Source organism: Pipra filicauda, unplaced genomic scaffold (genome assembly GCF_003945595.2).
Source record: "Pipra filicauda isolate LSUMZ 115617 unplaced genomic scaffold, ASM394559v2 scaffold610_size221990_pilon, whole genome shotgun sequence".
Lineage (NCBI taxonomy): Eukaryota > Metazoa > Chordata > Aves > Passeriformes > Pipridae > Pipra > Pipra filicauda.
The window spans coordinates 25,685-42,488 of NW_024104766.1; the positions used below are offsets into that span (position 1 = coordinate 25,685).

Below are 16,804 nucleotides of genomic sequence, written 5' to 3' on the forward strand. Positions count from 1 at the left end.
TCAGCAAAGATTTAAAAAGATGTAGTGTGCCCCACCTACCTCAGGAAGAACTCACTGAACTCAAAGAAAAAACAAATTCTGCAAAACAAAGGCTGAAATTAGACACTTAAACTCCAGACCAGTAGTTGCAAAGACACCAAAATAATGTCTGCATCAGATCCAAGTGATTTAAACAAACACTAAAACAACTCATACTCTTCGTGATAGTTACAGACAGTATAACTTGACTGAATAGAGTAACTTGCTCTCTGCAAGTGGATTGATATTTTGAAAATTGTATTTGTGCACAGTGACTCCACCAGATATGCAAATAGGCCTTTAAGGGTGCTTTGCCCACAAGTGATGGCATTTTTACGCAAAGATAACATGAAGGAAGGTATAGCCATAACCTTCAAATACCTGCCAGAAATATCTGGAGAAGTGTAATTAAAATTGTCAATAGTACCTACAGGACACTTGCTTACCTCTGCAAGCCTTAGTACAATCCCCTAAGGAAAAAGGATGATACTAACTGCCTAAAGACATTACTTCAGCTATTCAGAAGCTATCAGAATTTGCAAACTACTGCATTCTAACTGAAATTGCAATGTTACATCCCACTTACATGTTACAAGAAAAGAAGTAGGATGTACCCAATTCACTCCTTAACACAGGTAGCTTTGTAACATAAGCAACCAAGAACTGCAAACAATATTCAGTGAATTACAGAAGATCCAGGGACACTTCAAAGACACTAAATAAACCTGTGACATATCAGTTTCCATAAAGAAAATTAAAACATCAAAACACAAAACTACACCAGAAAAAGAGTGCCAATGCACGCCCACTCTGGAAAGCCAGCTGCTTGAAGTGCAAGTGCCAGACTGGAGACATCCCAACCAACCAAATGTAATCACAGAATCACAAGACTATTGAGCTGGAATGGACACACTGATCATCAAAGTCCAGCTCCTGGCCCTGCACAGAACAGCCCCAAGAATGACACCATGTGCCTGAGAGTATTGCCCAAGTGCTGTAACCACTTCCCTGGGAAGCATTAATACACAACGTGGAGGTAGTTCAGTTCTGTACAGGTCTTCAACAATATTTTGTAAAGAAACATGTTTATATACAGAATGTATCTTGGTCAAGCATGATTAAAAGCAGTGATTTTAAAAATTAGTCAGATAGACTAAACCCTTTTAATCACATAACAGACCCCTCTTGTAAGATTACTGTTTGCATTTCAGAAGTCTGGCCAGAACCACAACTCCTCCCTTGGTTCCCCTCCCCCCCAGTTCCCTCCATTGGTACTAAGCCACACCCATTTCTATCTGACAAAGGCTTTAGCACATAAAAACCCAAAAGCTTTGTATTCATCAGATCACAAAGTAAGAGTTATGCTATGAATATATATGGGCACTACAAAGAAACATGAGTAAACCAGCTTTCAGGCAACAATTGAGAAAAGGGCTATGTACATGCAGACAAAGGACTGAAGTCTGAATTTGCCCTGCCTGGGTACACTCCTTTCAAGCTTTCTGAGCACTAAAGTGCTGCCTCCTTCTATTGTTTCTGAGGACTGCATACAAAACACACTTTGGGAGGAAGGAATTGGGTGGTGCTGTGTTCTACAAAGGAGCAAAGAGAAGCTGCATGAGAAAGCTGCTAATATAAGCAACAGGAAGAGGTTAACAGGGAGGAAGAATTATGCATCTAAAGAACAACAAAGGAGGCATAAGAAAGGAAAACCATGTATGTGCTGGGAAGAGGAGAAGCAGCTAAGCACACCCTTTCTTAGTCAACAATGCATTTAAACATGAATGATTTGTTGAATCATATTCAAGAGCAATAAATACATAATACATATGAACATGAATTTCAGTGAAGTCCTTGCTATGAGCTTTTCACAAATATGATGACTGACTTGTCAAATGAACTTCGTAGGGACCAAGGCACAGCATGCAAAATTTCAGGAAGCTTGGTGATTTTGCCAACATTATTTGAACATAAAACTCAACATTCTTTAGAAACTTTTATGTTCAGCCTTAATCACAGAAAGACTTCCATCAGTTTCAAGTTTGTTCAGCCTAAACATTTCACTGTGCTAGTAACTCCACTCAGGGAGCTATAGTAAATAGGACTCCAATTTTCCCTGAAAGTTGCATTTCACAGACCTCTAAGTTTTCTTGTTCTCCTCTTTCAAGAAGGCACAGACATTCTCAAAGCACAGTATCAAAACCTGAATAAAATTCTTCAGCCAAGTTCTCTGCTAACATTACATAGAATGAAAGATTCACTTATTTCAGAGGTTACCCAAGACACAAAAGCTGTCCAGAATGTGTATCATCAGCAAGAGGAAGAAAAATGAAACCAAACCAAATTTTTAGAGTAACCAGGAAAACCTATCCTCTAACCCAAACTAAAGCAAGCAAAGCAAACAAAGACTGATAAACTAGTATATTGGAGGATGAAGACAAAAATCAAAATGGACAGAAATCAATTTGAATTAGACTTTTCCATTGACATAAAAAGCAAAAGATTCTTCAACTTTTTTAAATGCCTCAAAACCAAAAATAAGTCTTCAGGGCCACTATATGACCAAGAAAGAACAGAGTTCAGGAATAATCCAACTACAGCTACCTACTATACTTACTAGTTTTTAAAGAACTAGTATTCGATATCACAGACTGAGTAACAAGACCTGACGAAGCGATCACATGAGGAGCTACCCCTGAAGAATATACTATATATATACTGAATATATACCAAAGAATTATAAACATATGAGAAAAGTCGGGGGAACAAACAAGTCACTAGTCTGGCCTATTAAAACCTTGAGAACATATCTCAAAACAGAAGATTGTTTATAGATCCTGGATAAAACACATAAAGGAATAAAACGCAAGGTAGACACAATATCAAGTAAAATAAATCACCTACTCACAACTGGGAGATGAGAATAAATTATACTTAAACTGTGCTGTAAGACATAGAAGCATCAGTCTGGAGAAGGACTACTGCTGGAGTTCTCAATGATCAGATTATTAATTTAATAACTACGAATAATACAGCACAACTAGCTGGGAATACAGTGTTGGAAGGCACTGACAACAGATAGATCAGAATACTGTATGAGGAGGATATGATGACACGATAATCACAGTGACAAAAGTAGGATAAAATTCAGATCAAGATGCAGATCATGCTTCATTTCAAGCAGTAGTTTTGGACATTTATGTTAAAAAACAAAACCAAAAAAACCAAACTGCACAAGGTGCAGAGTACCTACAGAAGTTTCCACTCTACCTGTCCCACTGAAGTCTGGCTTATTCCTGTCTGTCCAGGACAGACAGGAACAACATACGGACACTGTAAGGTATAGGAACAAAAAAAGAGAAAGGAAGACAGCTACTCAGCTTAAAGAATGTTTAATGCAAAAATCTCATACACACATAAACCAGTACATGGAGGTTTGTTATCTTTTGACTACCAGGGCAATGGATCAGTCTTCCAGTTATGAAATGCAGCAAAAAAGGCTATCTCTTCTTAAGAGCAAAATGTGTCAAGGTTGCATGAGGGTTCTCTGGACCATCAAATCAGAACAACCTTCCAGTTCTACACTGTTGAAAGCAAAGCCTCAGTGTGGAAGGTTACCTTTTTTTCAGTGCAAATTCCTGTGTTTTACTTGGACTCTGACCAAAGACACCAAGGAAGAAAAGTCATCCTGATCCACATAGACTAACTTCTGTTAGAAAGCAACAGTTCAGATCATTTTACTTGTTACACAAAATGGAATAGAAACTAGTTAAAAACCCCTCATATTTCTCTAGGTATGAAAAAAGCCTCAAAACAGACTGAACACACCACCTAGGCAATTTCTCTCTGCCACAGCTACTGACCCTGGGGCAAGTGACAATTTTTTTCTTAAACTGTATCAGAAGATAACAACTGCATGTTCAAACAGTTTGGCAGTGATTGAGAAAGCATTTGAAAAATCACTAGTGTAAGTTTCACTGAAAAAAAGATTGTCTAACTTCACCCCTCAAATGCCAGTGCAGACATCTTAGCTAAAAATGCAGGTGCTGCAGTGGTATATAATGGGAGTTTTTTCCTATATATACACACATATACAGTGTTTATATATATATATGTCATGTTTTGATATACACGTACAAAGGATTTCATTGCCTGCAAGGGCAACAATGCTGCAAAGAAAATGATCCTCCTTTCACAGGTTACACTACTGAGGACAAAACTACACCTTTAAAGATCCACCAAATAAAGAAATAAAATCCAAGCAAATTCTCCAAACTGATAGAGAAGACTGAACATGTCAAGCCATGAGAGAGTGCCACCAAATAAAAGGCAGAGGGAGACAAGTCTGTGCTTAAGGAGAAGCCAGCACTTCTACCTTACACAAACTTGAGTTTTGACACAGAGAGCCAAGACTCATTTCTCACCTGTCCCACAAGGAATGCAGTGTGTGTGTAGATGTGTGGAGTGTTACCGTATAAATTTAATCCCATGAAAATCAAATGAGAATAGTTTAAGATTATGCAGTTGATGATTGCCAGTAGTTGAATACCTTCAACTCATTCCTAAATGCTCACTACATATAAGCAAGACAGAGCTTTAAAGATTTTCATATTCTAGTAAAAACTAAAAAAATTTTATTTATCACATTTCCAATGGAAAACAGGAAGTAACAGATTCCACCTTACATCAGTAATAAACCTACTTTCACTACCAGGCTTCTCTCAAAGCATGCAATTTTTAGACACAAGACTTTAAAGCTTACTTAAAGGAATCTAGAGATAGCTGATCATATTATACTAATCATCTCAGATGGTTGCTGTCTCCAGAGGGGGTCAATTTTCAGAGTAGTTTTAACAATGTTCATATCTTCTTCAATAGATCTGTGTTATTTAACATACGTTAGAAAGGCTGTTGCTGCTACATTACCTGTGTTCACAGATGTAATGTTTCATCACATACCAAGTAATACATGAATATTAATACTTGCAATTAAATCATTACTCAGATTCTCCAGAGTTGATTTTGTTTCAAGTATGCTACAATCCATATGAGACATTTCCTACTAATCTTGAAGCAAATAGAGGGGTTTTGTTTTTATTGTTATTTTAAAACAAAACCTGTTCCTCACCTTAGGTGGCCTAAATATTTGAGTCAGATTTACAGATGTAAAACTTGCATGCTTCTCCAGATACTAAGGTTAATCCATTTAAGCAGCACTCTCAATACTCCAGCTTTCACAAATTCGTGCTGACTCCAACGTGCAACACACAGCATAAAGGTGTAGCCTCTGCCTCAGTAAGTTTCAGTAAAAAAAACAAAGTCATAAAAAAGCACAGATAATTGAATGACATTTCTTCAAACAAAAAAGAAAATTTCCTTAGATCTCCGTGTTTTATGTGATTTCAGTGAATGCAACACCAAATACCAGCAACTGGTCTTTGTCTGCATCTTTCTGCATCCACACAATAAGTACAAAATTTGTATTACTTATATTAAAACAACATAAGAATTCACTTCATAAGAAGTCACATCAAGGTCTTTATTTCTATTGGATCAGTTGCTGTGTGAAGTGTTCTTTATCACCCAATCCACAATGAATTAAGCTATGTGTATTGGATGCAGAGTGTTGAGGACATCTCTACATAATGTGTTCTAAAAACATTAATTACAGAACGGAAGCATAAATGGGAGGATAGGGAATGCTGCCCAATTCAACACTATATCAAGCACATGGAAAAAACCTGACAAGTGTGCAAACAGTTCAAATACCTCACAAGTTGGTTAGAGGAATAACTTCCCTATCAACATACCTTTAGTGTTACTGAAGGACAAACTTGCAGGCAAGACCCGTAAAAACGTATGTTCATTCGACTAATGTCGAAACCAACGGTAGTCTTTAGTTTGTTGAAATGTACCCAAGAAGTATTAGCCACAGACTGACACTCACACCACACAAATCTAACAGTCTCCATAATTTCCTTCCCTGCAGTGCTAGAGATTACAGCAATTAAAAGACTATGTTTACAAATCCTATATTTTCAGTGATTTTTAACGTTCTTATGAATGTAGATCATTTCTAGAGTTGTGTTAGGAAGACTTAAATCTCGACAGCATTTTGTTGCTTTTCTTTGTAATGAATTAATTTTAGATTTGGAAACATCATCTGCCAGGCATTTTAAAACTAAATAGGATACAGAGGTTAATGGCTTTAGCAGTGCCATTTTAACCCAGTCTTCTGCATACCATTGAAAATAATGAATTTAACCTCTGGGGGAAGAAAATAAAATCTACAGATTTAACATTGAATTAACGTCAGCTTTTATTACTGGGAATGCTATTGGGTGATTTTTATTACTTGAAATGCCTTGTTCAGTAAAAACTCAAATAGATTGCTTTCCATACTTCTCCCTATCTAAATGTTAAAACATATATTTCTTACTTTTACAGCACTAAGAATATAAAATCAACATAATTTTACCTTTAAAACTGTTTACATTCTATACACACCAAAGACCATACGTTTTTTGGCATCTCAAATGTTTCTGCTGGGAACACACAACATATCAGTCATTCTCATTCAGCAGTACACACACCAAAGTTTTCAAAAATTATCAGCAGCACAACTGTATATTAAGAAAAACTCCACACCAATGGTTTGCCCACATCACTTGGCAATGTCCCTTTAATATTAATACACAGAGAAGTAAATTTTTTCATAAATTTGTTCAAGTATGTGGAACATGTAAAATGCATAAGAATCAATATGGACTTCATTAATGTTATATTTATTTATTTTCCAGCTTCATACAAACTGGATGTAGAAGCATAAACATAGTACATTTCTACCATTTTCAACAAAAATATAACCAATATGTACAATTATTGTATTAAAAATACAAAAGGATACAGACTCCACCAATGTCTTTCTAAAAGACATACAGGTACAAGTAGTATCAAAAGTATGAGGAAATCACCAGTTAATTGTACATTCTGCACTTGACATCACAGAGCGAACTGAGATTAGCAGTCCTATGGTCTACAATTACTTAATGCTTATATAACATTTGTGCAACTTGTGATAGAGCTAAGATTTTGTATTTCTATATGCACATGAGGTCCATAGCCTTCAGAATAAAACTGGCAAATAATGCATATAACAGGTAAAATTACAGATGCATAATTGACAATGTGATATATAAGCAAATAGACAAAAGCTATGATTACAGGAGAGAATTAAATAAAGCACTGACATTTGTTTGATACAGTGAAAAAACACTGCAATTTGATCTTTAAAAGTTGAAGCTATTTACGTGTATCTACTGATCAATATGATCAGCTGAGTTCAATGGAAAAAAAAAAAATCCAAGACCAGCAGTTCCTCACATTTGAGTACTACTCGGATTGGCAGCCTTCACTTCTCCGGAGTCTGTGCAAAAACAACACAAAAATAGAGGGGAGGGTCATTTCAGTCATTCTAGGGTTAATAGCAGCTGTGAGCAAGTGGTTGCTACACATTGGCCTTCTCTATACATGCAGTGTTCCATGAAGCCATTAACACTTGTGACTATTTCTGCATTGCAAAGGCTGGCAAATCTAATCATGTCATTTTTTTTACTTAAAGGCTCGTCTATCCCCTAATGTCAAAGTCAACAGATGGAGGTTATTATATTAGTGTTAACAGCTGACACGAGCTGTGACATCCCAACTTGGCTTCACTGCAGCGTTATCCAGTTAATTTTTATTTTAATATAAACTACTATATAGCAAAAAAAAAAAAAGTACATAACTTAAAGGTGGGGTTGCCATCTGTCTTATTAGAACGGGACACTTTTTTAGTATGCCATCCTGTATTCCACAAGGCACAGGTATGAGACACACAGTGTCCTCTTCCATCATCGACCAGTTGCAAGCACTGTGTTTCTGCATTTACACCAGACCCGAATGAGAATGGCATTAACACTAACATTTACAAACTTGTGAAGATTCCAGGGTGGGGCACATTAAGAGCGAAGCTAGATGGTCAAGGAAAGGCTGCATACTGTAGCCTCTGCCTTCCCTTCTGCCCTGCTCAGCCACATGATAGCAATATTCTCTCCAGGAGTTCAGGCTGGCAACCCTACTTAGAGGTGTGAAATAATACTGTAATTACTATGCAGATGCAGTATTTGATCTTCCAAATGCAAACATACAAAATTGTAACAAAGGCATTGTAAACAAGCAAATAAGCACTGCCTCCTTGAAGGATCTCAAAGCATTTTTCTCTTCATAGGTTAAAGGCCAAATGTAATTTGACAACTAACTTATCTCATTATCCCAATGAGACTAAGCGCTAGGATTGTGATTAAAATCTAAAAGGAAGATTTAAAAAAAAACCCTTCCAGGCATTGGGAAGTGCAGCCAGAGTTAATCATCCTGATGTGATGATCTTGGAATTTGGAATGATACTGTGTGATGTGGCAGACAGCGACAGTGGTAGCTTGGAGATTGCTGCACTGTGCATTTCAAGCAACACAGTTTGAAAAGTGCCAGGGCGATTTCTTCACAGTATTTCACATGCAAGGGGAGAGGGGACAGAAGGGGGAGGGGCAGAGGAAGAAGCCCCATGCTGCTTTAAGGCAGGGAAGGAGGCAAATAGGTCCACCATCCTTTAATCGTAGTTCCAAGGCTCCTATTCTAGGGACGTCTTCTTGTGCTCTCCTTTAAGGTGGTTCATTCTGGATCCAGAAAAGTCCAAATCTTAGACAGCAGAGACTTGTTCATCTTCTGCAAATACAATAGGATAAGGGAAAACAGAATTTAGTTCATATAGAACAAGACTGCTACTGAATGAAACAAACCTGTGCATACAACAACAAGTATGTGTACTGTGCTCATGTGTTTTCCATTTCATTCTATTAGGTATATACTTTAAAACGATCTAAATTTCAGTGCATTTCAGATCTCGTGGGAAGTACTTCTTTGTAATTTTGCTCTTGAAGAAAATAAGACAATTGCCTAACTGAGCCAGGTGCAGTTCCTCAGCCCAAGGAACACAACAGCTACTCCTAGATGGCCAGTAGTTTCAGAAAGGCATCTTATATTTTTCCCTGAATACACCTTCAATTTAGTCATCATTGGTAAAAACAATTAACATTCTCTGTCATGGTAACTCTTAAAGTTTGAGGCAATTCAGTTAAGGCAGACTTCATTTTTTTAATCTCATCATATTTAACTGCAGAGTTCATCCTGCACATAAAACCTTAGCAACTAAGCGGTTAGAGGGAGAAGGGGAATGTTAGTCTTTCTATCATTAGGCAAAAAAAGAGTTCGAATGCGTGATTTGGGCACCATCCTGCCTAAATATTGAGCACCTAGGCCTAGAGCTTCAATCCAGCCACACCTACACTCCACAGAAAAGCATTATAGTTGAGTTAAAGCACAAAGATGCAGACACAATTGGGCCAGTGAGAAAGCAAGACAGCAGTGGGCTCATTATGTGAAACAGTTGGAGTGGAAAATCCAGTGTCCACAGCATAAGAGTTTCAGGTAGAATGTGAGTGACTGTCCAAATAAACCTGACCAATGACGCTCTGTGGGGTGGATGGGCAGGTACTCTATAGACCGGGCTACTTTTTGATCATTAAATACATGGTTAGTGCAAAAAAATTAGGGGAGGTACATGGTGAACACAGGCACCTCCAGAGAAGTTGTCTAAGCCAACTACTTGGCTGTCCAAGACATACATGGACCTACGTTCCAAATTTTAAACCATATTTAGGATGAACTGAATTCCTTCCCTTACAAAAAGTCAACAAATAGCAAGTTTTGAAAATGAAATAGAGTTCAAATTATGGCAAGAATTTCTATGGCAGAATACATTTGTGTAATTTGCTTTGTGTCTGTGAAAGCATTGACCAGTTTTGCATGCAGCCCACTCAAAATCTACCAATTAGAAATTTACCATCTTCCTCTGTGGAAAACCCTTGAGACGGATAGTGAGCAAGACGTGGATCTGACTCATTTGGTTTATGCCACTGAGGTTTGTTCGCAGGCCTGCTGGTTGAATGGCCATGAGACTGCTGCTGTGGAGTTGATGTTCCGTGAGTCTCACATGTCCGTGCCACCATTCTAGACCTCTGAAGTGCTATGTTGTAATCTGGAGGCTTTCTGGTTGGATGGGAGCCACCTTCTCCGAACTCAGCAATAGGTATTCCTACATAACCAGGCGGAGTTGGAGGTGGTTCCCGATATCGACCTTCTTTTCGTGCTGCAGGGAAAACAACAGATGATTATAAGAGATAGGAAAAGAAACATTGCTGAAAGGAAAACAGACAGTTATTAAGTAAACATCAACCAACTCAACAGCCCAGGAAGAAATAATCTGAAGGACAAAAGTTAACCATCATATGCTATGAGCATATGAGCCTGCGAAAAATAAATCAATCAAGAAAGTACAGAATATACAACATACACAGGATGCAGCTATTCTTCCAGTAGTGAAGCATTAGTCTAACAAAATCCATCAAATTACATGGGGAATTTGTTCAAACTTCACAACTGAAGCTGTTCCATCAATTGTATAGAATAAAACGTACAGTGATCAAAGTAACATGGAAGACACAAGAGTCTACAGAAGCAGCAAACAATTCCAAAAGGTACGGAAGTGGGCTTCATCTCCATATATTTTGAATGCACAACTGTCCACTGCCCCATGGTTGTATTCTCTGCAAAACTGAAAGTATGCCCATAAGAGTATGCCCATGATTGAATATGATTTTATATACGAGATCGAGAGACCACCACCTAGGTTGTGGATCTCACTGAGACATAACTGTTTACCTGAACAAGACTTAACTCTGGGCATACTGAGAAGCTCTCTCTTGGAGAGAACTTCGAGGGAGAAAACAGCAGTTAAGAATTCTAAGCATCTGCAGACACACAACAGATAGGCAAGACTCCCTGTTGTTATGTAGTTAGAAAAGTCACTTGCGTCTTTGAGACGCTAGATCCACTTGTTGTGGATCTAGCCCTTTAACACGTGACCACTTCACTGACAAACCTTACAAATAAAGCAGGGAAAACCACTGACACAGACAATTTAGTCTCCACAGCTTGTCATACACTGTGTACTCTTGCACAAGCGGTGATGACACCACCACCCTGCACTAGGCAGCATGATTGGAATGAAAGGGCAGTACAAGCTCAAAATGGACCGGTGCTATTCAGATACGAGTTTTTATAGACTAAAAATAAATCCTCGGTATTATAACCAAACCAAATAGTTTCCAATAGATTCTAAGTATTTTCTTGGACAAACTGTTTTAACTAAGCAAAGCAGCAAGAAGAGGTTTCTGAGAAATTTTATTCAAATATTTCTGAAAAGGAGAAGAAATTCTGGAGAAAAATCCTCTTGAAATACTGCAAGAGATCAATGTCTATTCAGTGCAGAAGTACTACGCAAAACAGTGGGTTCTGCTGGACAGTGATACACAGAGTTATATTTGCAGGATAATTAGTTAATAGTAGTGAATTTCGTGGTAGTGTGTTGGTTTGAATTTTCAAGTCTCTTTCATGTTCTTTCAAGTCCCTAAAAACATAGTGGTAACCACTGCCTTGAGAGGCAAGTTTGGAAACACGCTTGTTACACATTCTGGAGGAAAGCAAGCGTATCAAAGAAAAAAATTGGAGAGGGGCATGAATCTGAACCCGAAGTCCTGAACTGAACAGGTTCCTCCTCTTCATAGGCCAGGGATTCAGATCTGCACCCAAGCTTTGAAGCAATGCATCACTGCTAAGCAATATACTTGAGCAGAAAACGGAAAAGTCATTTTATCACAGTGGTCTCAGCATGACCTCATCCTGGCAGACTTTCAGCTGTGTCAGCAAAAAATGGCTCTTAGATAATTCTTCATATTAACCTGACAAAAGGCAAAGTGAAGGGGAATGAAAGGAAGAAAAGTGGAAAAAATGCAGAGGTTTTGGATGGCCTAAAAATTGGGATGTACAGAAGGAACAGTACGAGAAAAATGTTAAGTTCTGCCAAAGACACCTTCATACTAATTTACAGATTATACGATCTTTCTATTATTGAATGCATATAAATGTATTTCACCTCTAGCTTCTTAGAAACCTCCTCAGTTTCAGCAGGCCAAAGAAATATTTTACAGTTGGTATTTAAGCACAAAGTGATCCCATTTTCAGAAGTAAAGAATATTCACAATTATCAGACATGTCATAGAGGTATAAAGTAAAACACTTCTACAAAAATCAGGTCACATTTATTAAGACTTCTAAATATAGTATATGGAGCCTTACTGTGATGAGAAATTCACATTTCAGAACAGACATCTAAATACATCAACCTCTCAAAACACTGTCCAGCAGTTGAGCTACTTTTTTGATGTATGGCAGGCTCTCTAGAGACACAAAGGCACTGCCAGAACTGAGAATCAACAATAAATGCTATTTTCCCTTGCATAGTTAAAGGGAAAAATTTAAGAGAGACTGCAAAATATTCAGTTTTGTTTTAAAACTTAAACAATAAAAAAAAAAATCAAACTAGACAAAAGAAATGTAGTTTTAGAACAATACAAAAACCTATAAGCAAATGAATTAAAATACTTCATGGTAAACAAAACTTAACTTACCAACATGCCCCTTTGAACTACTTGATGACACTGCTGTATGAGTGGGCACAGGAGTCGGTTTAGTCTCCTCTGCTGGTACAGATGTTATGCTAATGGTTTCAGCTTCAATCGAAACATCCTTCCCACCCCTCCGCTTTATGGTACCTGTATCACCTTCTGAGTCCTCTCCCCAGTATCCCGTTGAGGATGCCCAGCTTGCTCTGGACTGTGCTTGATCAAGGCCCTCCCTGCCTTGATTTTGCCTGCCATATTTTGTGCCATGATCGGGGAACATCAACTGGTCCATATGGCTGCCTGAGGCCCACAGTCCTGCCCCATCGCCTGAACTATCAAAATGAGCATGTCCAAAAGGCAGAGTCTCCCAGCTCCTCTGGTGCTGTATTGTTTGTATGTTATCATGAGAACCACTCGAACAAGAAGTCCAGCTACCACGACCACTGTCAGCTGCATCAAGCGAAGCTCTGTCCCCCTGATCCTGTGACAGTTCTTCTGTACTAGGAGAAGAAAGCACAGTTGCTCCAGCATACAGGCCTCTGGTCTCTGAGAGTGGTGCATATGAGCTAGATGCACAGTGATGATGGGGAAAAAAAATAAAATCCAGTGTTGGAATTGGAAATCATGTACAAGACACACAATTCAACAATCAAGAGAAAAACAAACATATCTGGGGGTTGGACTAGATGACCTTTATAACATTTAAAAGGTCCCTTTCCACAAAAAACATTCTATGATTCTATGATTGAAGGTTTGATGCGCCTTATAGTATCTTTTGCTTGCAATAATGACTAATTCAATTTTGAGAACAGGACACTTTGCTTTCAAGCTCATCCTCAATAAAGGAAAAACAACAACAAAAACCTGATAAAACTTTACACTTCAGAGAGTTATTTCAAAAGATAAAATCTTAACTTTGCAGCAGCCTTTTAAGACAGGCAAACCACATTGACACACATAAAGGCGAACAGATTGATAGACAGGGTTATCCTACTGCTTTTCCAGCCATGCAAAGCAAAGGTTCAAAAGCTAGAGTTTTAGAAGGAAGTGGTTGATATTCAGATTTAGGTTTCACTTTTCAGATTATTTTTTTTTTGCCAAGGAAACTCTGAAAGCTCAATTTTCAACATTTCCTGCAAATGGAAATGTATTTCAACCTTAATTTTGGAAACATGTGCTACTTCCTAGAGCAAACATGTTCTCTGTAGCCTCTCAGCAATTAAGTGAGCCTGACACTATCACTTACATAGCAGCAGAGAAAACCGACAAAGTGTCACTTTTGCTTAGCAGCTATCCAGGCTCCTGGGATTTGTTCTTCCAGGGCAGCTTGCTATGCAGACTGAAATCCTGTTCTTCCAAATATTAAGACATCTGATTAAAGAGTTTGCATAGCCTGGGATTCCCAGAGTTGAAATACATCAGTTTTGGAACAGGTCTGCCATTTGCAGACACTGCAGGATTAAAGCCCTTGAAACTATTCAGAGGACTGAAGCATCCGAATAACAGCTCAAAAAAAAAAAAAAAAGTAAGTGAAGATAATAGGAGCCAGAGCTCCAATTATTTTCACACCAAGGCTCGCTACCAGAGATTTAGAGAACTCCTCACAGCACTAGCTTCCCCACCATTACAGAAGTTAATTACCTAGAAAACCAGCTGCATAATGTGAATTTTAGCTTCCAATTATTGTTGAATAGAAGAGATATTTGGGGCAAAATATTTTGGAGTTAGACAAATATGCACTTTTCCATGAAACAGACTGGAAAATCACTAGCTATTTCTGTTCTCAGTTTGATCACTGAATAATTGTACGAATAATATTTCATCTAATTCAGTTAATTCCCCACGTAGGAAGCAGGCTAGGATACTAGTCTGCCACAAAGAGGATAATCTACAGTATCACTGAAATGCTCAGATGGTAAGTCTTCCGAGGTAAACTCTTATTGCTGTAGACCTCATCATGCACTCGGGAGTGCAAAACCTTTTCCTGTCAGAAATTGAGCATTATCACAATACGCAGCATTGAAAGAGTCATTTTTAAGAGCAGGGGAGAAAAAATACTTGAGAGATGCAGAGAAAGTTACATGGACAAATACACATGCCACATACACACTATATGAAAGTATAATGTAAGCAAGCACAAATAAAATTCCTACCCTAAGCTGTATTGATCTGGTTCAATCATGATTCTTCTATCAATCCTTCCCACACCAAGATTTGTCTCCACGATGCTGACAGAATGCCTCTGTCTCCTCTCGTCATGCAGGGAGACTGGCATAGAGTCAAAAGATGAATTGCTGACAATACTAGATCTAGAAGAAATTTCACTGTGACCAGAATCTGAAAAGTTATCCACCGTGCTGCTAGGAGCCAAAGTATAGCCTGCAAAGGGAACATCATATTAATAGGACTCTCCAAGACACCTGCTAAGTTATTGTCAGGCAGTTGGCCATACTGCTACCATTGTAGAGCAAAGCTACGATTACATTTACACAGCATTGCAAAAGACAAAGATACACAGCAAAACTGCGTAACACTGTGTATTTGGTCTCTTAATCAGAGGTCTAAGATTGTGGGAACACACACTATTCATTTACAAACCAACTGCTCATCTTCCTTCTTCTCTGCCCTCCTACCTCAAATTCTTTTCAAATTCATCATCATACTCATATCCTCACATTATGAAATCTTACTTCTCAACAAACTGCCTATGCATAAACACTGTCTCCAAGACTGGAATGAAAGAGATGTTCAGGATGAGTCTATTGCTTAAAGTACTCCAAGAGACCTTCCCATACCACTTTTCTGTTTGCAAAGCTACGCTTCACAGATGAACAGCAGATACAACATGAAGCCCAGATGTCTGGGCTGACTGCTTACTACATATCTTGGCTGAGAGAGGGCCAGGTTTTCAAGCTTTCTTTGTTATACCAAATAGTATATATTACCAGAATTATAATGAAATTTGGAGGCAGCATTGACACAGCCAGACTGAGATAAAATCTGCATACCATGTCACAGAAGCAAATTCAGTTTTTGCTGTAGTATTAAACAAAGTTGTGTTGAATGTTCTTGCCAGCTAAGTTAAAGATCATTAAACAACGTAAATCCACAAGTAACTGCCGTTTTCATTTTTTGCTTTCAGTCTACACATAAGTGTCAAAATTACTTCAACCAATCTATCCCAATTCACTTGCTGAGAACATGAAATTAATGTTGTCATTTTTGTCTGAAAGAATCTACCATTAGCTTCATGTCACCATCAAACCAAGGGTTTTTTTTAAATCATGTTTGATTTGCTTTTTGCAAAAATAAAGTGCTTTTCCCACTATGAGTCAAGTACAGAATTCCAAGTCCTTTTTCAAGAAATGCATAGGTCTGCCCATATTTATATAAATTCACTGTTTGCTAATGTAATATTTGGGAGAAGTCGTGATGACAGCTTACAAGGACTTGAGATGATATATTCTCTACTTAATATCCTCCTCCATCTGACTTTAGTAAATAATACTTCAACAGAAGTCACTTCAACCCCAATGTATATTTTACCATAACATTATTTTATGTAACTGTTAAACTGAACTTTTATGATATTCTGAAAAGAGAATAACTTTGCCTGCAATACATCTAGGCTATCATACTTTCAAAGGGGCTTTTTTTCTGTTTAAACTACAGCACAGTGCCTCCATCTTCTGTTTTGTCAATTCATAACCAGAACATCTACCAGGAAAAAAAAAACCAGGCTTTAAAAAAATCCCTTTAAAGTCCTAAATTCACTATAAAAAAATAGCTCTATGAAATCACTTAAAAAGACCCTGGTCAAGGAAGCTCCAATGTGTAATACCATTCCTCAAATAGTCATACACATGGCTTGAATAATCAGGCTGTTATTAAAATATTCTGTAGTAGTGATCTGAATCCTAAATATCTTAAGCCCTTCGGTCATACATTAGTCACATCCCATCCACATACATGACACAGCAAATAAATTCCTCTAATAGGCCAGTGTGGTCAATGCTGTACAAAGATTTTAAGTTTTCAACCACACATCGTTATACTGGCAGGAAGCACTGATGATAGAAATATTTTTTGTCAAAAGCAGCTGCAGTGAGAGCGACCTACTGCATCAAATCCTGTATCATACCAGGCTATTTTTCCTGGCTTTTGAT

The 16,804-nt window shown here is 37.9% G+C and overlaps 1 protein-coding gene across 7 annotated transcripts in view; it reads right to left on the reverse strand.

The window, feature by feature from the left end:
* Positions 1 to 6,672: 6,672 nt before the first annotated feature.
* RAPGEF2 (Rap guanine nucleotide exchange factor 2) overlaps positions 6,673 to 16,804 on the reverse strand; it is a 179,049-nt gene continuing 168,917 nt past the window's right edge. For all 7 annotated transcript variants that reach the window (XM_027747967.2, XM_027747966.2, XM_039388132.1 and 4 more), the window contains 4 exons: positions 14,792 to 15,017; positions 12,645 to 13,204; positions 9,959 to 10,264; positions 6,673 to 8,781 (listed from right to left, as the gene is read on the reverse strand). In XM_027747967.2, coding sequence (XP_027603768.1) covers positions 8,756 to 8,781; positions 9,959 to 10,264; positions 12,645 to 13,204; positions 14,792 to 15,017 — 1,118 coding nt within the window. In that variant the 3' untranslated portion in view covers positions 6,673 to 8,755. The remainder of the gene's footprint in view (positions 8,782 to 9,958; positions 10,265 to 12,644; positions 13,205 to 14,791; positions 15,018 to 16,804) is intronic.